The sequence below is a fragment of the Notamacropus eugenii genome, chromosome Y (genome assembly GCF_028372415.1).
Source record: "Notamacropus eugenii isolate mMacEug1 chromosome Y, mMacEug1.pri_v2, whole genome shotgun sequence".
Lineage (NCBI taxonomy): Eukaryota > Metazoa > Chordata > Mammalia > Diprotodontia > Macropodidae > Notamacropus > Notamacropus eugenii.
The window spans coordinates 11176554-11201356 of NC_092880.1; the positions used below are offsets into that span (position 1 = coordinate 11176554).

The 24803-nt window shown below is 36.8% G+C and overlaps 1 protein-coding gene and 1 long non-coding RNA gene across 3 annotated transcripts in view; one reads left to right on the plus strand and one right to left on the minus strand.

The window, feature by feature from the left end:
• The first annotated feature begins 740 nt into the window (after nucleotides 1–740).
• On the plus strand, nucleotides 741–1710 carry LOC140516658 (olfactory receptor 14A2-like). Its single transcript, XM_072627656.1, has one exon. The coding sequence runs from the start codon at nucleotides 741–743 to the stop codon at nucleotides 1695–1697; it is 957 nt and encodes a 318-aa protein (XP_072483757.1). The 3' UTR covers nucleotides 1698–1710.
• Nucleotides 1711–2331: 621 nt separating this feature from the next.
• LOC140516659 (uncharacterized) overlaps nucleotides 2332–24803 on the minus strand; it is a 104776-nt gene continuing 82304 nt past the window's right edge. For both annotated transcript variants that reach the window (XR_011971414.1, XR_011971413.1), the window contains one exon: nucleotides 2332–3117. This is a non-coding gene — a long non-coding RNA (uncharacterized lncRNA). The remainder of the gene's footprint in view (nucleotides 3118–24803) is intronic.

Sequence of the window (24803 nt, forward strand, 5' to 3'; positions counted from 1 at the left end):
AACTGCTAGAGGATATATATTACTGCCAGTCTTGAATAACTGGAAGAAAATCACTTGTTTAGGAACAGTATACTGAAGCACACCTCAGCAAAAGAATCTAGAGGAGTTTTCCAGATATCCTTGGAATCAGAAAATCTGGATTAACATCTTGGTTCTGAAAAGTCACGTAACATTTAGAAACTCCAACATCCTGTGTATATATTGGCAATAATATTACTAGAAATGTCTACCCAAGGAGGTCTTATGAGGAAAGTAGTTTAAGATGATAATAATTATTCACTGAGACATACAGCTATTGTTATCAATTTTTTCTAGGTAAGAATCTTGTTCAAAAATTCCTACATCTTTGAAGATATAAAGGAGTCTTAAAATCATCTGCTTCAGGTAATAAAGCCCTTTTTTGTTTCATACTGTCCCTTTGGCAGTCTGGTGGAAACTATGGCCTCATTTCTGACAATCATGTCTTTAAATATATTAAACTGATAAAAATGGAAATGAATTTATCAAACTATTTTGAGGTACATAAAACGAAGGTTAAAATACTCAAAGTTAGTTCCATCACTTCATTTTAAAAAATGAGAAAATTAAGGCAGATAGAGGAACTGTCATTTGCATGAGGTCACACAGTAAACCTGAATCAAGGGAATCTGACCCTCCAAACAATTCTCACTGTTCTTATTATTTGGAATTTGTTTCTTTTCTCCATGCAAACAGTGGAGGGAGGACTGCACCCCTAGAACATGGCCAATCTCACTGTGGTGACAGGATTCTTCCTCATGGGCTTTTCCAATACCTGGGAGCTGCAGGTCTTACATGCCATCCTCTTCTTGCTAATCTACATGGTGGCTCTGATGGGAAACCTGCTCATCTTCACCCTCATCTCTCTTGATGGGAAACTCCACACTCCCATGTACTTCTTTCTAAAGAATTTGTCCTTCCTAGATTTTGGTCTTATTTCTGTCACAGTCCCAAAATCAATTGTAAATTCCCTGAGTAACAACTACTCCATCTCATTTTGGGAATGTGTGTCACAGCTCTATTTAATGATGTTATTTGCAGCATCAGAGCTTTTTCTCCTCACAGTGATGTCCTATGACCGCTATGTGGCTATCTGTCAACCTCTGCCCTATGAAGTCATTATGAACAGTGAAACTTGTGTGAAGATGGTAGCTGCTTCCTGGCTCACTGGAGGTTTGTTTGGGGTCCTATACACAGTTAGTATTTTCACGTTGCCCTTTTGTGGCTCCAAGAATACCCACCAGTTCTTCTGTGATGTCCCTGCCATGCTAAGTATCTCCTGCTCTGATTCACACCTTGCAGTTGATGTCACTCTGGTTTTGACATTCTGTTTGGGGATTTCCTGTTCTATTTACATCATAATTTCTTACATTCATATCATCTCAAATGTACCGAAGATTCCAAACAAAGAAAGTAGATCAAAAGCATTCTCTACTTGTCTGCCACACCTCATTGTTTTCATATTTTTTACCACAACAAGTGAAACTGCTTATCTAATGAATCCCCAGGAATCTTACCCAGGTCTGGACCTGTTGTTGTCCATGTTCTATATTGTGGTGCCCCCAGCCCTGAATCCTGTCATCTACAGTCTGAGGAACAAAGACATGAAGACTGCTTTAAGGAAGCTCATATCCTGGAAATACTTCTCAGGGGGATTAATACCAAAGTTTTTTCCATGACAATATGCCTGTGCAGATATATTCATACTTATGTATACACATACACGTATATATGCATACAGACCTGCATATTGTGTACATTTCCTACGTATAGATATTGGTTGTATGTAGAGGTGTACATATTTCATATATATTGATACATTACTTGTCTTCATGTGTTGACTGACAGGAATTTTTTGTTATATGCCCATGTCAAATTCACCAGTTTTAAAATAGTGACTCTCAAAGGGACTGAAGCATCCTAAAAATGTGCTTTTTATAATACATACATGCATTCCAGTTCTCAAATCAGGAGATCCCCACTTTTCTGGGGAAATAGGCAAATTCATTTGAAAATAACTTATTTAAAGATGCTCTTATAAACTTATGTCAACTGTTGGCTGAACAATTGGCTACATGGAATGATAGGACTATCTGACTTGAAAATGGATGAAGTATTTGAATCAGATTGCTGCAACTTACTATGAAACATCAAAAGTGCTTTATACGTCTATTTTGCTGTACAGTTTTTAAGTGGTTTCACAATCTCATATTTGATCAGAACAAAAAGGTTTCTAGAAGGGACTTCCATATTCTAGAAGAGATGAGGAGGAAAAACAATCCAGTCATGAGTAATTACAGGCAAAGACTTAGAGGTGGATGATCACATGTCATATTTAAGAAACAGCATGCAGACCAGTTTGGTGATATTGTAGAGTGCAGGAAGTCAAACGAACAGGCTTCCACAGAAAACACTATGGAGTAAATCATATCCTTACAGTCAAATTGACTGAAAGTAACATACAATATAACATCAGATTTTGCATACAATTTATAGATTATGGTAGAACATTTTCTTCAGTAAAGCAAAATTGGAAGGAAGAGAATAAGCATTTATATAGATCCTACTATGCACAAGGCACAAGGTTTTAAGCACTTGATAGTGCTTAAATTGATCCTCTCAACAATCCTGGAAGTGCCATTGTTATCGACATTTTACTGTGGAGGAAACTGAGGCAAAGAGGGGTTAAGTGACTTGCCCAACATCACAGAGCTAGTAAATGTTTGAGGCTGAATTTTAACTCAGGGTTTCCTGACTCCAAGCCCAGCAATCCATCGAATATGACGTAGGTGCCAAGTGGATCAAAAAGGCCCATTTTTCGGTCTTCCATGTATGTGTTAAAACATTTGAATTTCTTTGACAGATGTAAGCACTGAGGAATATTTTCAATGATCCTCCAGTTATTGAGCAAAATATAAAAAGGGGTTATATCCATTATCCTGTCATTGAGGATATGCAATATAGGTTCACAAGGAAATAAGGATTCCTAATGATGAAATCCTCTAATGCTTCTGTTCATGGATGAGGTTCCACTGATTTCCTCAAGTACAAAAATACTTCAGAATCTCTTAAATGAGAAGCATGTCCAAGAGAATTTACCTGAAAAGATTAAACAGAAAAAATTATAATAAAAACTTGCATTTAAGTAGCGTTCATTCTGAGTCAACCACTGTCCTAAGTGATTTATAAATATTACTTGATGCGAGAACTTTGAGAAGTAGATGCCATTATTATCCCCACTTTACAGTTGGGGAAACTGAGGCAAATAACTGCTAAGTGACTTACCCAAGGCCACAGAGGTAGAGTCTGAGATCAGAGATGAACTAATGTCTTCCTGACTCCAAATTCAGTGCTCTAATCACTCTGTCATTTAGCTGCCAAGTGGATCAAGAAGATCCACTGATATTCTCACTTTTGAAAAATTTGTTTCTCAGCTATCTACTTGCCAGTCATCTTGCTGCCCAGATCAAAGATGATGCCCTGGATGACTTAATCCTTTCATCTCTGCAATTAACAAGTTAGTGAGTGTGTCACATGGCCTACTGTATCAGAACATACTAACTCTAGCTATGCTTAACTTTACTCCCCAGACAGCACCTCACCAGTTACCTTGCTGATGCATCTGTACCTTTCATGTAGGCCTTTCTTATCCCCACCCTCACCTTGTAGTTCTGAAATAATAATCAAATCAAACTTTTCATTACTTTTGTTGGGGGAAAAGTGTCATGATAACTTGATAACTCAACTCACATTTGCTATGCCTTTCTAAACCCAAATACATCATCCTGGCCACACTTCCATTTCCTTGTTGTCTCCTTTTTTAGATTATAAGCTCAAAAATGGCTTCTGTTATAGCCCACATACATCTTTTTTAAATCCTTAGCATTTAATAAATATTCACATGGAGGAGAATTATTAAAGCTAGTCCATCAGTGTATACATTTTGGAATTCAGTTAATCTATAAGTATTTATTAAGCACCTACACTGTGCCAGATAGAGTACAAAGCACTGAGGTTATGAGGAAAAAGAAAAAATAATAAGGACTCAAAGAGCTTACATCTTTATTGGGAAGCATCATGAATATCCACATTGGTACAAAGATGATATGTACGTAACAGGTAGAAGATAACACTGGATGGGGATACCCTAGAATTTAGGGGAACTGAGATAGGCCTCTTTCAGAATGTGACCCTTGAGCTGCGTCTTGAAAGAACCTAGGCATTCTAAGAGAAGCAGGAACTGGGGGAGGGGGAGAGCACTCCAGGCATGAGGACAGCCAGAGCAAAGTTATAGATGTGTTAGTGAAGTGTCATGTATGAAAAATAGTAAGGAGATCACTCTGATTAGAACGTAAAGTACATCTAAAGGAAGAGTTTATATTTGATCCTAGAAGTAATTATGAGCCATTGCATTTGGAAGGGGTAGAGTCGAGCTTTATTGTAAGGGGCTTGCCTGGGTATATCCAGATCTTCTAATATGGAGTCACTTTCTGATTCATACCAAAAGGGTGGGAACAGCCTCCTTTGATTGACTATAACAAGAAAAGTCTACATCTTGAAAACTGAACAGACTGATATCATCTTTCTCTATTTATTATTCCTCCCTCCCCCTCCTATATATGTGTGTCTGTATGTATGTGTGTGTATGTGTGTGTGTGTATACATCTGGCAGAAGTCATCATACATATACATTTTTACATCTCAGTGAATGCCTACTATGCATCAGTAAATGTGCTGGGCACTAGAAACAGAGACAAAATTTGTACCAAATTTTTAAATGATAGCCCTTCTTATAACAAGTGGAAAATTATAAAAGATAATGGTTACTATAAGGTATGTGGGCTGTGTTGTTTGGGCAAGCAATAGAATATTAATTTTTATTACTGTGTGCCATATGACAATTTTTATGAATTACAAAGTAATTATTTAAATATAATCCAATGATTACTGAGATGTTTAAGGTGTTATCAAGATAAGTCATAGGATCTAGGTATCAAGAAGTTCTCCAATAATCCCCAATTCCCAAAGGCCATGCTAACAAGCTGACTCTAGGTTCTGGGATTTATGCTTCTCAAGGATTGTGGGACCAGAAACACTGTATAACTATTCAAACACTCAGGAGATCTGTAGTTCTATCATCCTCAGAGAATCTCAGGAAATTTAGAGACCTTGAATCTCAGAAGAAAAATAAAATTATGTAAGAATACAGCAAATATATCACCCTCACATGCTGAGAAGCTTGATTCCTTCAAAACACTTTAAATGTTGGAGTAGAAAAATGGCGAGCAAAGCTGAGAAGGCATCAGTACCCTATAATGACTAGGAATGGTGAGATACTACTACCACCAGAATTTAGAAGAAAATGAAAAGAGTTTATTAACTGCACATTTTACCATTAGATATGTGAATATCCTTCACTTTTGAACACTTTCTCCATCTACATATAAGCTTGTAAGTGCATGAATGGAGAAGAGATAGTCTTATCTCAAGCAATGGACTGAAGAAGTAAACAGAATAAAAGGTACAATTTTCCACTTTTTTAGAATCAAAATGTAGATGCATGAGAGAATGTGTGCCTAAGACTAAGAATAACCATGTAAAAACCCATCTTAAATTTCCAGAAGTATTGAAACTATGTTAGCACAAGGAAAGCACAAGTATGGCAACATTTTTCTGAAATTTTGTGAAAATCGAAGACAAGCAGAACAAAAATTAAAGATAATGTGAAGACTGCTTTAGGTAAGGTTCTACTTCTTTATATTCTTTGCTAAGCCTTAGAACTTCCTCATTTCTACTCTTTAGAAGCCTAGATTCTTCATTCTTCTCCCTTGCTACCCGGGGAACATTCAATTTAGTCTCCTCTTGTCTCCCCACCAATTATGACGGTTCCCACATAAGAGTAATTTTCTTGATGGTGTATCCAGTTTTAAAATTACATATCTATTCCCCATAACATTTGGTCAAAGCACTCTTTCCAGTACCTGATCTCAACTATGTATTTAAAAAAAGAGCCTGACCAACAAAACTACATCTTTAATGGTAAAATTCAGGAAGCACAAAAGAGTGAAGTTGAGCATTTCAGGCAATTTAAAGCTGTATTTTAGAGGACAATGATCTTTCTTATGCCTCTTATAGTTTATAGACTTAAGTGATCACTGAATGCCTAACCACAAAGAAAAATTAAACAATAATTTACTAAAGTCATACTGTGAGCCAAACACTGTACTAGGGACTATGAATTCAAAGAAAAAAATGAAAATAGTCTTTGATTTGATCCTTTTGAACAGGCAGGACAAAGACATAGAGATGGTAGATGTAGTGTTATAAAAGAGGAAAGGAAGAAAATCAGTTAGGTTGAACATTAGTTTCAAGTGAGATATAGAGGATTAACATGAATTATTGCTGGAAATAAAGATTGGGTTATCTTTCAAAAAAGACTTAAAAACCACACAGAGGCATTTACATTTGATTCTATAAAAGTCCTCCAAGCTTTAATGAGTAGAAGAGGGACATGCACAATTTTATGTTTTAGGAAAACTAATTTGGCAGATTCATGATGAATGTATTGAAAAGAGGAGAGACATCACAGACACACCAACTGGAATGATATTGCAATATGCTAGATAAGTAGTGACAGCTGTCTGAATTACAGTACTGAATGACCAAATGAAGTGAAAGGGGAAAATGGGTGAGACATTATTGGTGACAGAAAACTCTTTCAAAACTGACTGGATGTGGGGATAGGGGCAAGGGTGAGGAAAAAAGAATAGCAGAGAAGTTATGAATCCAGTGACTGAAAAGACTGTGGTACTCACAAAGAAGAAAGAAAGTGCATGAAATAGGAGGTCTTTGGAGAATTGGGAAAGTAATGGGGTACTTTTTTGATGTATTGAGTTTGAGATAAAGGACATCTACTTTGAATTATCTAATACATGAAGCAATGAAAAATCTCAAGGGACCAACTAGGATAGGAAATATAGCTATGGGATTCAGCATCACAGGAAACACGAACAAAGACATGTGAAATAATAAGATCACCAAGACAGAGCACATATAGAATACAGAAGAAAGCCTAAAACAGAACTTTGGCATAAACCCAATTAGAGGGCACAATGGGGTGATGATGGGGGAAACTAAGAATTAGTTGTCAAATAGGTATTGGGACAACCAAGAGAGAGCAGAGAAACACAAATCTAGAGAGAAAATACTATTAAAGGTAAAGAGAGTGTTCAACAGTGTCAAATATGCACAGAAGTCAAAAGAAGAATAAGTCTTGGGGAAAGGTCATCAGAGATGCACATTAATAAACTATTGGTTGCTTTGGAAAGAATAGTTTTAATTAATTCATGAGGTCATATGTCAGCTTTTAGAGGGTTTATAAAGAGGGAAAGGAGACACAGTGGAAATCAAAGAGAGATTAGATAGATAGATAGATAGATAGATAGATAGATAGATAGATAGATAGATAGATAGACAGAGAGACAGTTAGGTAGATAGAATGTTTATAGGACTTTCACTGAGAAAAGAAAACAATATAGAAAGACAGTTTTGAGGGGAAATCATGGGAACTATTTGGAGTTTCTAAGTATAAGGGAAATTTTAGGCAGCAGAAAAGAACAGAATAGATAAAGGCTGAATATTAGATAAAGAGAAGAGGCTAACAATAGAGGAAAAACTTTAGAAAGAGGGATAAAATCAACGGTTTACATAGAGGATTTCACTTTTGGCAGGAGCAAGGGCCACTTTGAATCATCATTCGAAACTGAAATAAAGTAGGACAGAATAGGGGACAATGACAAAAAGGTGTGATTTGAAGCGAAAGAGAAAATAAATATCTCACCAAAGTGGGTGTCCATATTTTAAATGAAGTGTGATATGAAGAATTCTCTCATAAAAATGTTTGGGGAAAAGGTGTAGGAGGCATAAGGAGGAAAAGCCAAGGTAAGGAATGGGATAAAGAATCAACATGAAAGGAACAAAATGAGTGCCTGGCTACCATGAGGAACAGTTAAAATTATATGGCAAAAATTAGTAGGGGACCCAGTCAGCAGAGTTTTGTGTATTTGCCCAGCTCCATTCAGCACTATGTAAGTAAAATTTTAAGAGGTGGATGGCTTTAGTAACTGAGGGTGGTAGTTCAGAAAAGTATAATCTATAATAGGACCAAGCAACAAGTGATAAAAGAGGAGAAATAAACATCCAGTTAAAGTGGCTAACTATAAGAAAGGGAGAAAATGAAATCGGATCCAGAATGATTGTCAGGCAAAATGTTCAGTGGTACAGGAACTGGAGATACAAATAAAAAAATAATAAGCTTAAGAAGAGTAATGACAGGGAAAAGTAGTAAAAGTACAAGAATTTGATAGAAAGATCCTGTTCATCAATTTGTACTTTCTTTGTAAGGTAGAAGAGTATTTAGAAATCATCTAGTTCAGTAGTTCTTGGCCTTTCATGTGGTTTGGAGCCCTTCTGTACATGGGATCTTTCTTGAATAATATCTTTAAATGCATAAAAATTAAATGAATAGATTTCAAAGGAAACTAACTCTTTGGAAATAAATTTGTCAACATATTATAAAAACTCATGTATCTCATGGTCTGGTCCTCTATTTCTTGGGTCCGAGGTCCAATCTCCTCATTAACATATAAGAAAACTGAGGCAAGCAAAAGGATTGTGCTGTGCCCAACATGATGCCTTGAACTTAAAATAAGGTCATCTGATAACCAGCACACTGAGTGTTCCTCTCATCAATTAAAAGTTGCATGTTTTTATCTGCGTGGATGGTGAAAAGAACTGTCAAATATGGCCAACCTCAAGATGTGTGATGGTGATTTAAATAGGGAGAGCTTTTCCATTCATTAATAGGCCCATGTGACCTGCCTGGGTCACATGGAAGTCTGAGTCACATGGAGCCTGGGATGGGAGTAGTTTTCTGAATGGGTGGAATATGAAGGGAACAGAAAAAGATGAAGCTAGAGCAGAGCTGAGAGGAAATTGGTCAGACTCTAGTCAAAGCTAGGAAGGATGCAGACATCTGGGTAGTGTGAGTGAAAGAACTTCTTTGTGATTTTGTTTAAGAGAGACTGCCTGTGATTTGTTTAATGGAGCTGGTTTGTGGGAAGCCTAGCAGGGGGAAGGCTTGGGGATGGTGTTATCCTCTGCATTGTTGTTGGGTATAGATTTTTGTTACTATGATGGATTTGGCTTTCTGGTGCCTGAATAAACGTTTTGGTTCTGTCTTATATGTGGAGAGTCTGTTGTATTTCACGATTCAGAATTGTGCTGGGATATTCATGGCTGCCTTAAGCTCTGTGAATATCACATTGGCAAAACACTTTGATGATGGGATTCTTCCTCTTGGATTTTTCAAACACCTGGGAGCTACAGGTCTTAAAGGCAACATTACTCTTACTGATATACCTGGTGGCTCAGATGGGTAGCATATCACCTTCACCCTCATCTCTCTAGATAATCATCTCCATATCTCCATATACTTCTGACCAAAGAACTGATCATTTTTAAACAACTGCCTTCTTTCCATCCTCTGCCCAAAAGTGTTGCAAAATCCCTAAATGACAGCTTCTCCATCTCTTAAATAAAATGCAAGCAAAGAGATTATAGAAATTTGTCATAAAGTTAATATACCATGAACAGGTAGGATTTATACCAGGAATGCCAGGCTGTTTCAATACTTGTAAATATTTTTGATAACTCTCAGAATAATTGAACATATCAATAACAAAAAACATTAAAAAATCATATTATTATCTCAATAGGTAAAGAAAAAGATTCTGATAAAATACAACATTCATTCCTAATAAAAACACTAGAAAGCATAGGAATTGATGAAACTTTTCTGAAAGTCATAAGTAGTATCGATCTCAAGCCAAGAGCAAGTATTACCTGTAATGGGGATAAACTTGAAGCTTTCCCAATAAGAACTGGAGATGTCTATTATCACCAATATTACTCAAGACTGAACTAGAAATGTTAATTATAGCCATGTGGAAAGAAAAATAAATTGAAGGAATAAAAATAGTCAGTGAGGAAACAGAACTATCACTGTTTGCATATGATATGATGGAATACTAATAAATCCTAGGAAGTCAACTAAAATAGTTGGAACAACTAACAACTAAAGCAATGTTACAAGATATAAAGTAAATTCATATAAATGATCAGTATTTCCATATATTATCAACAAAGCCCAGTGGCAAGAGACAGAAAGAGAAATTCCATTTTGTTGGGGGTGTAAGCTCAGTTTTCATGTGAATAGTCTCAGGCAGGTAAAAGTGAGGACTACTTCTAAACCTCAGAGTTCTCACAAGGCCCCCCAGGGAACAGCTGGGGATTGAGGCATGAAACACGGGCTATCTTGTGTATTTCCACCTCTTCTCAGTGGGAAACTTGCTGGGGAGAGCATCCCACCCTTGAGCTTGGTCCGTGGTCTGAGCGTACCTGTTGTTAATTAGCTAGGGGCTGAGAGCACACACGGTATTCATGTGCAAACTATGCGGTGGGAGAGCTTAAGTAGGGGCAGCAAAGCCTGAAGGTTCTCTTCTTTCTGCAGAGCCCTTAGAGGGAAGAGGGTCCCTCCCCTCTTCCGCTCCCATCCTCTTGCTGTATGATCCTTGCCCCTTGGGAGGAGGAGGATTCCTCTCTCCTGAGGAAGAATTTCACCCTGCATATGGATATGTAACTAAGACCCTGAATAAAGCCTAACTCTTGTTTGACTCTGGAAGGTCTCTTCTCTCAATATGTTTATCCAGCTGATCACCAAAGACCAGTGAAAAGGTAAGAAGACTCGGGTAGCTCATAGGCCTCTAGGCCGAACACCATTTAAAATATTTGGGAGTCTACCAGTAAGACAAACTCAGGGATTAGTTCAAAGAAATCAATTAGAAAATACTTTTCACACAAATAAAAGCTGATCTATATAGAACTGGAGAAATATTATATTGCTCAAGACTAGGCAAAGACAATTTAAAAACATAAGAATTCTACCTAATTTAATTTATATATTCAGTGTCATACCAAACAGATTATCAAAGATTTATTTTATAGAGCTAGGAAAAAATAGTAACAAAATTCATCTGAAAGAAAAAAAAGTGAAAACAAAATGGAAATTAATGAGAAAAATATGTGAATGAGAGCATCCTAATAGTTTCAGGTTTCATAATCTATTACAAAACAGTAATCATCAAATTATTTAATACTGGATAAGAAACAGAGTGGTGAATCAGGGGAAGAGACTGGGTATACAATACACGGAAGTAAATGACCATAGTAATTTAGTATTTAGGAAACCCAAAGATCCAAGCTTTGGGGATAAGAACACGACATTTGACCAAAATTGTTGGGAAAACTGAAAAGTAGTCTGACAGAATAAGGAAAGAGCAACATTATACACTGTACACCAAAAAAAAAAAAAGTCAAAATGCATAAATGACTTACATATAAAGAATGACATCATAAGTAAATTAGGGGAACATGGAAAAATATACCTGTCAGATTGATGAGGGCTGGAAAAGGGGTGTGAGAACCCCACAAAGACCAGGGTAGCAGGGGCAGGTCATCTGGAGAAGAATTCACAGATTCAAGCATTGCTCAAGTCCAGGTAAAGATTTATTATGCTTTTGAGCAGGCAAGAGTTCTTAGGGAACCTGCAACCTTAAAGGGGTACAGGGAAAGTTTATATAGGGTATTCTATAGTATCACTTGTGCCAAATATGCTAACTAGATGTTTTGGCGTGGGATAAGGGAGTGGTTAAGGATTAGTCAGTTCTTAAAGGAACATGCACTTTTGGTATCTACTGCGTAGGTATTTTACCCAAAATTCATTGGAAAATAGCCCAAGGCGGGCTACCTGGAGGTGTGGATTTAGGCCTGAAACATCACTAAGTCAATCAATGGTCAGGGCTGACCAGGAAAAATCAGGCTTCTCTCGTCAGTGTCTTGTTAGACAAGATAAATGTAAGAGAATATAGGTATGACCAAGTCTAGGATACATATGATTGGTGAGTGAGTAGCGTCTTTATGATCCAGCACAGAGCCTATTAAGCCAGTATACACCTAGTTATGCCTAATAAGTTCTATAGGTATAGCTGGCTACTATAGCAGGAAGGGAGATAACGGTTGTTGCTAGGGCACCCTGTGTACTGGGACTGGGGAGAAACTGCCTGGGATACTGTTTTGAGGGTAGGGAGAAATGTGATTTTTAAAGAGAAATATGATTTTAGAGTTGGGGCCCAAGCACATGTAACCAAGCACCCCATCAAGTTTTATCAATAAAAGAAGAGTTTGCAACCAAACAGATAGAAAGGATTACTGGAAATAAAATAGATCATTTTGATGACAAGAATTTAAAAGGCTATCTCATGAACAAAACAAATGCAGCCAAAATTAGAAGGAAAATAAGAAATTGGGGACAATAATTACACTGAATTTCTCTCATACTCTTCATTTGTCAAATATATAGGAAAACTGAGCCAAATTTATAAAAATAAGAGACATTCCCCAGTTGATAAATGTTCAAGCAATATGGATAAGCTGTTTACAAAAGATATCCAAATTAGAAATAGTCACCTTAAAAAAATGTTCTAAATCACTGCTTATTACAGAAGTGCAAATTAAAACAATTCTGAGATACCATCTCACACCTATCAGATTGACTAACATGACATTTACTCCAGCTTATTAGGAATCTCAGTAAGAGTCAGAATAGGTATATAAAGGAAGGGCAGTTATAATTATGCTCAAAGGTAGGGAAGCAGCTAGTACTCTTAGCAAATTTTTTTTCTACTTGGAACAGGTGCTTGAAGACACACCAGGAAATTGCTGACAGTTGTCAAAATGAGAATAACTTCCAATTTTTTACAACTCTCATGGATACAAATAATGTTGTCAGAAGGAACTTAGAAAGAACTGTCACGCAATACAAAAGGAAGCAGGTGGTATTTTCCCTATACAGAAAAGAAAAATTAATTTGGGTAATGAAAGCTACCTAAGATGATAAAAGAAAATTGGGTTCAGTTTTCTGGATATTGGCATAGTACAAAGTAATGGTTCTTGTCTAGAAACAAAAGTCCATAAGAATATATATGCTTATTGAAACTGCTTTAAAGTTTACAAAAATGATAGAAAATTAAGTATTCACATCCATCAGCATAAATGGCATAAAGTGTGGCCAAAATGAAAGAAGGATAGCAGTTAAGAAGCTTTTCAGAAGACCACAAGACAGGGTCCAAGAAAGGACCAGAAATAAAATTCATGGGCTAAAAAGTTCAGTACAAATCCAAATTAGGTAACAAACAAGGAGAAATAGAGGACATGATTCAAGAAGCAAATATGACCTCATGCATATCACCAAATCTTTGCGTCATGAACCCAACTACTGGAATAGTGCTATCAATGGGACAACTACTATAACGCTACTAAAAGTAGCTGGAGAGCAAAAAAGTGATGAAGTTTGGTAAGGGAAGATTATAAATGATGATACACAAGTGAAGATATCCTAGAAACATCAGAACAAGAATGGTAAAGAGCATTTAAGTGGAAATTAATTTAAGTACTAACAGCAATTGTGTGCAGAGTAATGTACAAAAGAACTAAACATAAAGAGAAAAACAATGAGGAATTATATGATGACAGAGAGTGAAGCGGAATTAAGAAGACTCTTTATGAGGGTAAAAGAGATTATAATAGCTGGCTTGAAGCCTAACATAAAAATTATTAAGATATTGGCAACAGATTCCATCACTTCTTGGCAAATAGAGGGAGAATAAATGGCAGCACTGTCAGATTTTATATTCATGGACTTAAAGATCACTTTAGATAGGGTCTGAAGCCATGAAATTGAATGACACTTGCTCCTTGGAAGATGAGCTATGGCAAATTGGGACAATATACTAAAAAACAAATATATCACACCTTGCCAACAAAGGTCCAGATAGTCAAGACAGTGCTATCCAGTAGCAATGCATGGCTAAGAGAGTTAGACTACAAGAAAAGCTGAGCACCACAGAAGTGACACTTTCAAACTGTGGTGTTTGAGAAGACTTTCAATCCTGAAAGAAATTCATTGAGGCTATTCACTGAAAGGTTAAATACCAAAACCGAAGCTTAAATACTTGGGCTGTATAATGAGAAGACAGAACTCATTGGTAAGCATCCCCTGATGTTCAGGGAAATTGAAGACAAAAGGAAAAGAGAAGGGCAGAGGGTGAAAGCTCATGGAAACAATTCAAGAGATAGTGGAGGATAGAAGGGACTGGGGTACTTTGGTTTATGGGGTCATAAAGAGTTAGCTATGATTAAATGACTGAATAAAAACTAGGAATTGAGGAAAATGATCAGAAACCTGGAAAAGAGACACAATATTAAATATTGTGAGACTTTAAATATTAAGACATCTCTTAAAGCACTCTCTATCTCTATCTCTGTCTCTCTCTCTGTGTGTCTCTGTGTCTCTCTCTGTGTCTCTCTGTCTCTCTCTCTCTCTCTCTCTCTCACTGTTTCAGAAAAGTGAATATCTTCATGACTTCTTTTTACATCTCATAAATGCTTAGTATATATGAAGCACTGTGGTGGGTGCTAGGAACAGAGAGGCAATATTTGTGCCAGATTGTTAAATGACACCCCTTTTCTTAAAACAAATGGGATACCCTTCCCCTTTTAGGCTAAGGTCTTTTCAGGTACTCACTTAAAGTGAGGTAATGTGCACTCAGAGAATAGACCTGTCCTCATTAAGAAGTGAGTCAAGCAACAGCCCCATTAAGTAGAAAAAAAATTCAAGCTGGGAGGGGAAGTCCAAAGGATTGCTGTTCCAAAGAGAAACAGTTCCATGGGCCATCTCTGGTCATCCTGATGAATATCTGGTCATTGGATCCAGATGGCTCTGGAGGAGAAAGTGAGGCTGGTGACCTTGCACAGCTGTCCCTAAGTCATCTGCAAGTCATGTCATAATTTCCCTGATATTCTCTTCAAAAACAAAGGACAATCACAACATAACAAAAGGAGAATTATAAAAGACAATGGTTGTAACAAAGTATGCTGCATTTTCCTAAGAGACACAGAAGAATACCTTTTGTTATTGGGTTTGTTTATTGTTTGGAAAAGGGGAAGTACATTGATTTATATTGCTTTGTGGAATATGAAACGTTTTCTGAATTAAAAAATAGTTTTACATGTTATCTGATGATTACTAGAATGTTTATGTTGTTATCAATATAAGTTATATAGGATCTAGGTATCATAGAGTCATCAAGTCCTCCCCACTTCCCAAGGGCCATGCTAACAAGCTGGCTATAGGTTTTGGGATTTGAGCTGCTCAGGGACTATAGGGCCCTTAACACTGAACAACTATAGAATCACTAAGGAATCTGTAGTTCAATCACCCTCAGAGAATCCCAGCAAATTTAGAGAATTTGAATCTCAGAAGGAAAATAAAATGATGTAAGAATATAGCAAATATATCAATCTCAGAAAAAGAACTGAACTAGATACTGAGAAACTTGATACCCTAAATGCTACAGTTGAAGTAGAAAAGTACTAAGCATAGCTAAGAAAACACCAGTGCTTCCCAGCTCAGTATACTTACTGTGACTGAGAAAATAGCAGGAGCCTACTAGGGCCAGAAATTAGAAGAAAGGAAATGAAGTTTTCATCAATTGCACATTTTACCATTGGGTCTACAAGTACCCTTTATGTTCCAGAGCTTACTCCATTTCTATATATGTCTGTAGATGCTTGAATGGAGAATAGATAATCTTATGTCAAGCAATGGATTAAAGAAATGAATGGAAAGAGGTATAAATTTCTACCTTTTCTGTAATCAAAATATAGATACTTTCTGCCCCAGATTAGAAAAACTGACAAAACTAATCTCAAATGTCCAGAAATATTAAAAAACTATATTATCAAAGGGAGAGAGATTGTTACAACTTGCATCTGCAAATTTAAACAGGTTCTTACGTATGACAATATAGTCAAGTGTGGTAAAAATCATAGAGAATATGAAGATTGCTTTAGGTAAGTTCCTACATCTTTATATTCTTTATTAGGTTTTAGCACCCAGGTAACTCATATTGTTTCCTTGCCACTCAGGGAGCATTCCTCTCCCTGAAAATTATCCTGCTATGAACTCAGGACTATCTTTCTTTATGGTGTAGTCAGTTCCAAAATCACATATCTTTTCTCCATAATATTCAGGCAAAAATACTCTTTCCAGTAACCGATCACAACTAAGTATTAAAAAAAAAAAAGCACCTCCAATAAGACTATATCTTTAATAGTAAAAGAAAGGAAGCACAAAACAGTGAAGTTGAGCATTTCAGGCAATCTTAGGCCACACATTGGGATACAATGATCTTTCTAATAACTTATGATTTATAGACTAAGTGATCACTGAAAGGCTTACCATAAAAAAATGAATCAGCAAGCATTTACCAAAGCAGGTCAATCACTATACTAGGAGCTAGGGATTCAGGGAGAGATGGGAAAACAGTCCTTAACTTCAGCCTTTGAATAAGCAGGACAAAACCATAGAGATGGGAAACTGAACACTGTATATGAGGAAAGAAGGGAAGCTAGGTGCAGTGGATAGAGTACTAGGCTGGGAATCAGGAAGAATCATCTTTGTGAGTTCAAATACAGCCTCAGACACGTACCATTCTCTGTGACCCTGGCCAAGTCACTTAACCATATTTGTGTCAGTTCCTCATCTGTTAAAAAAAATGAGCTGGAGAGGTAAATGGTAAGTTACTCCAGTATTTTTTGCCAAGAAAACCCAAAATGGGATCATGAAGAGTGGAATATGACTGAAATGACTGAACAACAATATAAGGAAAGGCAATAAGGTTATTTTGACTGGACATTACATTGGATTAAAGCAGAGAAGATAACAATGTACTATGGTCAGAAATTAGGAATGGGTCCTCCTTCAGAAAGCATGCCAAAATCAAAATTAAGAGTTTGTATTTGTTTCTGTGAGAATTAGTGAGTTCTCTGTGGTTTAATGAATAGAAAAGGGACATGATTAATTTTAGGCTTTAGAAAAACCAGTTTGGCAGACGTGATAGATGGATTAAAGAGGGGAGAGACTTGGGACAGGGACACCAATTAGGAAGACATTGCATTATTCTACATAATAAGTGACAGATGTCTGAATTAGAGTAGTGGCTTAGCAAATGAAGCAAAAAGGACAAACATGGGAGACACTGTGGTGATAGAAAGAACACTGTGAAAACTGATTAAATGTCGGGAAATGGGCTAAGTGTGGCATGAAAAGGATAGCCCTGAAGTTATGAATCTGGTGACTGAAAGGATGATGGTTCTCTTCAAGAAATAAGGAAGTTGAGAAGCAGGGGATCTGTGGGGAATGGGGAAAATAATGGATGTGTTTGGAACATGCTGAGTTTGAGACAGCTAGAGGACATCCACTTTGGAATGTCCAATACACGATGCAATGATAAAGCTTAAGAGAGAAAGACTAGGGCAGGAAAAATAGGTATTGGATTCATCATCATAGGGAACATGAACAAACCCATGTGAAATAATAAGATCATTGAGAAAACGGGAAAGGAAAAGATAAAAGAAAGTCTAAAAAAACTTTGGCATAAATTCAGTTAGAGGGCATGAGGGGACAGTGATGATACAGCAAGAGAAACTAAAAATTAGTTGTCAGATACATATTAGGATGACCAAGAGACAGCAAAGTAATAAAAAACCAGAGAGGGAACTCTATAAAGGATGAGAGTACTCAAGAGGGACAAATATTATACAGAAAGTCAAGAAGAATGAGTTTTATAAATCTATCAGATAAACATTAATAAATTATCGTTGACTTTTAAAATGATAATGTCAGTTGACTCAAGAGGTCATATGTCAGATTAAAAGGGGTTTATAAGAATGAAAGAAGAGACAGTGGAGATAAAAAACATGGATAGCATTTTTCTAAGTCTTTTACTGGGTATAGAAATGTTATAGAGGCTATTTGGGTGTTTTTAAGGATAAAGGGAATTTTAGGACCCAGAAAAGGATTGAATAGTTAGGGAAAGACTGAATATTAGAGGTAGAAAAGAGGTTGATAATAGAAGAAAAACCTTAAAAATGGAATGGAATCAAGGGTATACTGTTGGGATTGGAAGCTCAAGTCCGTGTGGACAGTCTCGGGCGGGTAAAGGTGGGAGCTTCTAAATCTTAGAGCTCTCACGAGACCCCCCCCAGGAAACGGCAGGGAATCGAGGTGAACCGAGCTAGCTCAAGTAATTCCGCCTCTTCCCGTGAGAAACGTGATGGGAGAGAGATCTCCCCGCCCTCGAGATTGTCCTGGATCTGGGCACACTATTGTTATCTAACAGCACGGTATTCAGATGCAAACTATGCAGCTGAAGGTTGAGTAGGATTGAGGAAGCCTGAAAGCTCTCTTAGCACATGAGGAGCCAAGAGGACAGTAGGCTCCGCTTCTTTCCTCTCTCCCCTCCCCCTCTCTCCCCGCTTGTACCTCTACTTCCAATCCCTTAAGATCTTAGCCTCCTTAGGAAATCTCCCCCTCTTCCTCCTAAGGAAGACCCCCCTGCACTTGTAACCGAGACCCTGAAATAAAGCTCAACTCTTGTTCGACTCTGGAACGTCCTTTGTCTCATATGAGCATCCGGTTTTGGCCAACCGAAGACCTCGGAGGTGAGGTAAGAAGACTCGGGTAGCCCACACAGGCCTCTAGGCCTGGCAGTATACATAGAGGATTTTACTCTTGTCAGGAGCAAGGCTACTTTAAATCTTCATCAGAAACTAAAGTGGGAGAGAATGGGGCAAGATATCAATTAGTTGTGAGTTGAAAAGAAAGAGGAAGTAACCCTCAATCACAATGGTCTGTATTTTCTTGTTGAAGTATGATATGAAGTCTTCACTTGTTTGGGAGGGAAAGTATGGGAGATACCAGGAGAGAACATAAGTTTAGGAAAAGCCAAAAGGAACAGTTGCAATTCTCTGGCATAAAATGGTAGTGAACTCAGTCAATAGAGTTTTGTGACTTTGATCAGCTCTATCCAGCAGTACATTAGTAAAATTATAAGAGGTGAGTGGCTGAAGTAACTAAGGATTAGGATTTGGCAAGTTGTTTATAATCTGCAATAAAACAAAGCAACAAGTGATTCAAGAAGAGAGATAAATATCCAGTTAAACTGGCTAATTATTGGAACACAATCAGGGAAGAAAGAAAGTAAAATCAAATTAAACATGATTGCCAAGCAAATTTTTGAGTGGTACATAAACTGGAGGTCCAATAAAAATAAACAACAGGTCCAAGAAGAAAAATGCATGGGAAAACATGGGCATTTTAGTAAGAGTACAAGCACTTTGATTGAAATTGTACCTCTTAAAATCAATATTTGAATTCCAAAAGATCTTCATATCAAGAAAATAGACAATCCCTCTTCCTTGTCTTGCTCATCACTGTTTCTGTGTTGATGCTGATAACATACATGAAATATCTCCCCTTGCAACCTCAATATTTATGCCTTTTGAAATCCTCCCCCAACTCTAAGAACTTCCCTACAAATTCCATTGAGTAAAAACCTGTCACTTGATCTTGCCAGTCAGAAACAAGCACTCTGTCTCACAGTTCTCTAAGCTCTTTTTCCTCCTCCCATCCATTTATCCCATTCTACTTTGAATTATATTCATTTGCATATACTATTTGTTCCCTAATGGACTTGAAACATCTTGAGGCCTGGAGATGATTCATATTCTTAAACTATCCAGGTTTAGAACAGAGGCTTGTACAGAGCAACTCATTGATAAAAGCCTTGTCAAATGTTACAGGTGATCTATCCTTTGCAATTTCTTTGCCTCATGCCCAAATACAAGTGTCTAATTACATATGACCTTATAGACAAAAAAAAAGTAATGGGTCCAAGAGGCATAGGTTGGGAAATAATTCATGAGTATATGAGAATATGTGTATTTGAGCTCCAGGTGTGTTTTAACTGGGGCAAGATGAATCACAATCTAAAGCAACGTTTGGAGGTGGAAGGAGCAGTTTTTTCACAAGCTGTATTCTTCAAACCAGAAGAAATCTAACACAGAAGAGAAAGTTTTGGGAATTACTTTTCCATTTGAGGATAGATTTGCATTTCAAAAAGGCTGATCTGGGTTGGTGGTAATCAACAGAGAGCTTGAAATTGAAAAGGCCATGAGGAAGTCTAATACGTAACACTACATTCATTTGCATTACATTTCTAGTCTATTGGGTTGATTATAGTATCAAAATGGCTTGGATAGTGGACCAGTCCAGAGCAGGAGATGTCATCTAAAATTCCTAGATAATCTATATCACTCTCAGTCTTAAAAGATGATTATTCTGTAAAGGACGATCTTAAAATGACAATTTTTTTTTCTTTTAGGAGCAGCATGTTAAGGTATGCCTCAGCTAAATAAACTAGAGGAACTTTATAAATAGTCTTAGAAGCAGGAAACCTAGAGTAACATCTTGCTTTTAATACTCCTTGGATAATGACTGATAAGTCATTTAACTCTTCTGAGCTCCAGTGTCTTGTATATAAATTAGTAACAATATTGTTAGAATTGTCCACCTAAAAAAAGGTCTTATAATGAAAGTACTTCATGGTAATGAAAATCATCCACTGAGAGATATAACTATTATTATGAACTTTTTCAAGGTAAGGGTATTGTTCATAGATTCCTAGACAATCTGAGATGTAGAAGAGTCTTAAAAACATCTACTTGAGGGGTTCTTAGCCCCTTTTTTTTTGCTTCATGAGCTCCTTTGGCAATCTGGGGAAACTTATGGACAATTTCTGAGAATTAGTTCCCTAAATGCTATTAAAATGTGTAAGAATGAAATGGAAACAAACTGCAGGAAAATATATTTATCAAAATATTTTAGGTCCCTGACCTTCAGGGTAACATCCTCTGAACTAGTTCTATCACTTCATTTTAAAAATAGGAAAATTAAGAAAGGACTGTCTTTTATCGAAGGTCATAAAGTGGACCTGAACCAAAGTTACCTGATAGGTTCTTCGCATCATTTGCCATCTCTTTCCAGACAGTAGAGAAAATCCTCTACCCTTAGACATGGCCAGTCTCACTGTGGTGGCAGGATTCCTCCTCATGGGCTTTTCCAACATCTGGGAGCTACAGGTCTTACATGCTATCCTCTTCTTGTTAATCTACCTGGTGGCTCTGATGGGTAACATACTCATTTTCACCCTCATCTCTCTTGATGGGAAACTCCACACCCCTATGTATTTCTTCCTAAAGAACTTATCCTTTTTAGATCTTTGTCTTATTTCCATCATGGTCCCCAAATCAATTGCAAACTCCCTAACTCGCAGCAACTCCATCTCTTTCTTGGGGTATATATCACAGCTCTTTTTAATGATGTTATTTGTAGCATCAGAGCTTTCTCTCCTCACAGTGATGTCCTATGACCATTATGTGGCCATTTGTCAACCCCTGCACTATGAAGTCATCATGACCAGAGGAGCTTATATGAAGATGGCAGCTGCTTCCTGGTTTTACTTGAGACTTGTACTCCTGATATGCAAGGATGAGAACATCCTGAGTCTGCCTGTGTACCCCAAGGCTTTCTCGCTGGAGGAACTAGATTAGGAAGTTTTAGAAGTAAACTAAAAATGTTCTCATTGGGAATAACCTTGCTTGCTTGATGTTCTCATGGGAATAACCTTGCTTACTTGCCTGTAGAAAATCCATATAAACCCTCACCCTCAGATTAATAAATGGATTGCTTGCTTGCATCCTGCCTGCCCCATGGCTTTCTTTTTCACTGCGCACTGAAGCACTCCATAGATGCAGGCTCCCCGTGGCAATTTTGCCCTTCTGTGGCTCCAAAGAAATCTTTTCCATGATCATATGCCTGTGCATATACATTTAAACACGTATATAAACACACATTTACATGCATATACGTATGCATATGTGTATGTATTTCATGTTTGCACATATCTGTGTTTACACATGTGTATATGTTTCATATATATTGATATAGCACTTCAATATATGTTACTGACTTAAATTCCTTGCTATCATATCCATGTCAAGGTCACCAATTTTAAAATATTGACTCCCAGATTGTCTGGAGAATCATAACAATATGTTTGTAATATATGTTTATTCTAGTCCTAAAATAAGTAAAATCTGGAAAAAAAGCATACCAAATTGAAAAAAAAAATTGTATTTGAAGGACTAGTGAACAATTTATGTCAACTATTTTCTTAACAAGTAGTTGCATGGAAGGATTTGACTCAGGATGCTATAACTTATAGTGAAGCACAAAAAGTTCTTTATATGTCTATTTTGCTTTGCAGTTTTTAAAAATGGTTTCACAATCCAATATGTGATAACCACAATAATGGTTAGGGATAATTAGGGAAAGTGTTATCATCACTTTATAGTTAAGGATAATTAACATTTTCCAAATCTACAGTAAATTATGGCATTCTGATTCAAGTTTCATCTATTTTAAGTCAGATAATGTTTTCTTCTATTTCATGTTGTCAGTTAAGATTTTTTTTCTTTTTTTTGGTATCATTTTGCTTCTTCTGGCCACCATGTGGGTTCTCCATAAAATATACTTTTTTGTGTGTGTTTTGACCGCATAGTAGGATTCCCTGACCACTGCGGTAATCAGGCCAGGGTTGGGTAAGCAGGCAGTGTTTAGAGACCTTTTCTAGCCCCTTTCCTCACACTAGGAGGTGAACAGTGCAAGCCTTAAAAGGCTGCTCAGACACCCAGGGGGCTGCTGAGTCCCACTGCTGCTTGATACCCCTATAAAACATCCACAATTCATGGTTATCCAAACTTCATGTGAGTATTTTCAGTGAGGGAGAGTAACTTCATGCAAGGGCAAACCATTTCACTTTTATGATTTTTTAAATGTCTGAACACTTTCTTCTCACTAGGCCAAACCTTGCTCTCTCTGCAATTTTTACCCATTGCTACTACTTCCACAAGTCCTTTCACTGAAATGTACGTTGTTTGGGTTGGCTATATTAAGAGCATAAAAGCTAAGTAAGCCATGTGTTCTGATCATATAAATCTATGATACATTAAACTTGTAGAATCCCATTTAAACAGCAAAATTTTACAAAAGCAAAAAAATAACTTGATTTCTGTTATCATTATATACAGAAAAGACACTCTTTTTGCTATAAACCTGTTACCCCAGAGACTATAACAATATGTCTACTTTGGAAGAAAATAAATATATATATTTAAGACCATATTTTAAAATGTTCTGCTAAGTCCATATATTTAGATGTGTATTTAAAGTTTCTTTGAACATATATCCCCATACAGGATAACTCAAAAAGGACCTTTACATTAAATTTTTCATATTCAAATATATATGCACATATATAATATATATAATACACACAGAGAGTGGATGGTGCTGTGAACAGAGTGTTGGACTTGAAGTCAGAAAGACCTAAGTTCAAATCTAGCCTAAGGAATTTCCTAGCTGTGTGACTTTGATCAACTCACTTAACCTCTGTTTGCCTATGGATTGGTGATCTACTAAAGAAGGAAATGGCAAACCACTCCAATGTGTCTGCCAAGAAAATTCCATAAACTGAGGTCCATGAAGCCACAAGGAATTGTACATTACTGAATGAGTAAACAATATACATATGTGTGTGTGTGTGTGTGCATGTATAGTATTATGTGAACATTTTATTAATTTACACTATATGATTACATATGAATACAATGTTTATATTACATAATATTCGATATTAGAGATAGGCTGATAAGCAGAAGATATTTGCTTACTTTTAAAATATACTCTCAACCTTGGTTTTTAGGGTGAGGGAGTTTGGAGAGAAGGTTCTCTGCAACATTCCTAAACTGTTTTAAGGGCAGTCTTTTTCCAGGCTTCCCATTGTTAAAAAAAAAAGTTATCAGAGTGAAGAAAAGGGGCATCTGCAAAACTAGCCATGGATTCAGAGGATGGCCCACTAATATCTACAATACATATCAAATACTAAAATATCAAAGTATGCACTTGAATGGAGACAATAGATAAGCCGTTGTATCTCAATAAGTCACAATGGTAGAAAGACCAGAGATGGGAAATTTGGAAGAGATGAGGTAAGTAGGAAAGTATTCTCAAACCGGAGAGTAGTTTAAAATAAATAGACAAATTTCTGATACTGCTCTCCCTTGAATGGATACACTAAAATTGGTAATTGAAAAAGAGTCGATGGGGACCAGTAGATATATGGGTTCCTCCATAAGCCAAGATTAAAATGTCCCTCACCTGAAAGTAACAAAAAACTGGGGGAAAAGTAACTGCATTCTTAGCCTTCATTGTCAACTTGAAAACTAGTAATCTTGTGATTCCATGTATTCTCCAACAAATGTTACCAGGATTTGTTGAGAATTATATTAGTTTTTTTCTTTCACTTTTCTAATGGGGCTGCCTGCTGCCATATGGCAATATAAATAATGATTGGACATGAGATAACAGTAACCTCTCAGACTCCCAATTATAAATCACTGCCTAAAAGCATATGTTAACTTGAATTCATCGAGGCCAACCAGAGGCTCCCTTATATTTATTATTGCCACAGTCTTTTCTCTCAAGGAGCCCATCTACAAATAAGGGAAGACAATAATAGAATTCATATACAAGAGAGATGAGAAGGTCTAGTAGTCCTGAGGTTAGAACAGTGAGACAAGTGGTAAGATAACTTTTTTCCTGTTATTTTCATTTATAAAACCACAACCACTTCTGATATCACACC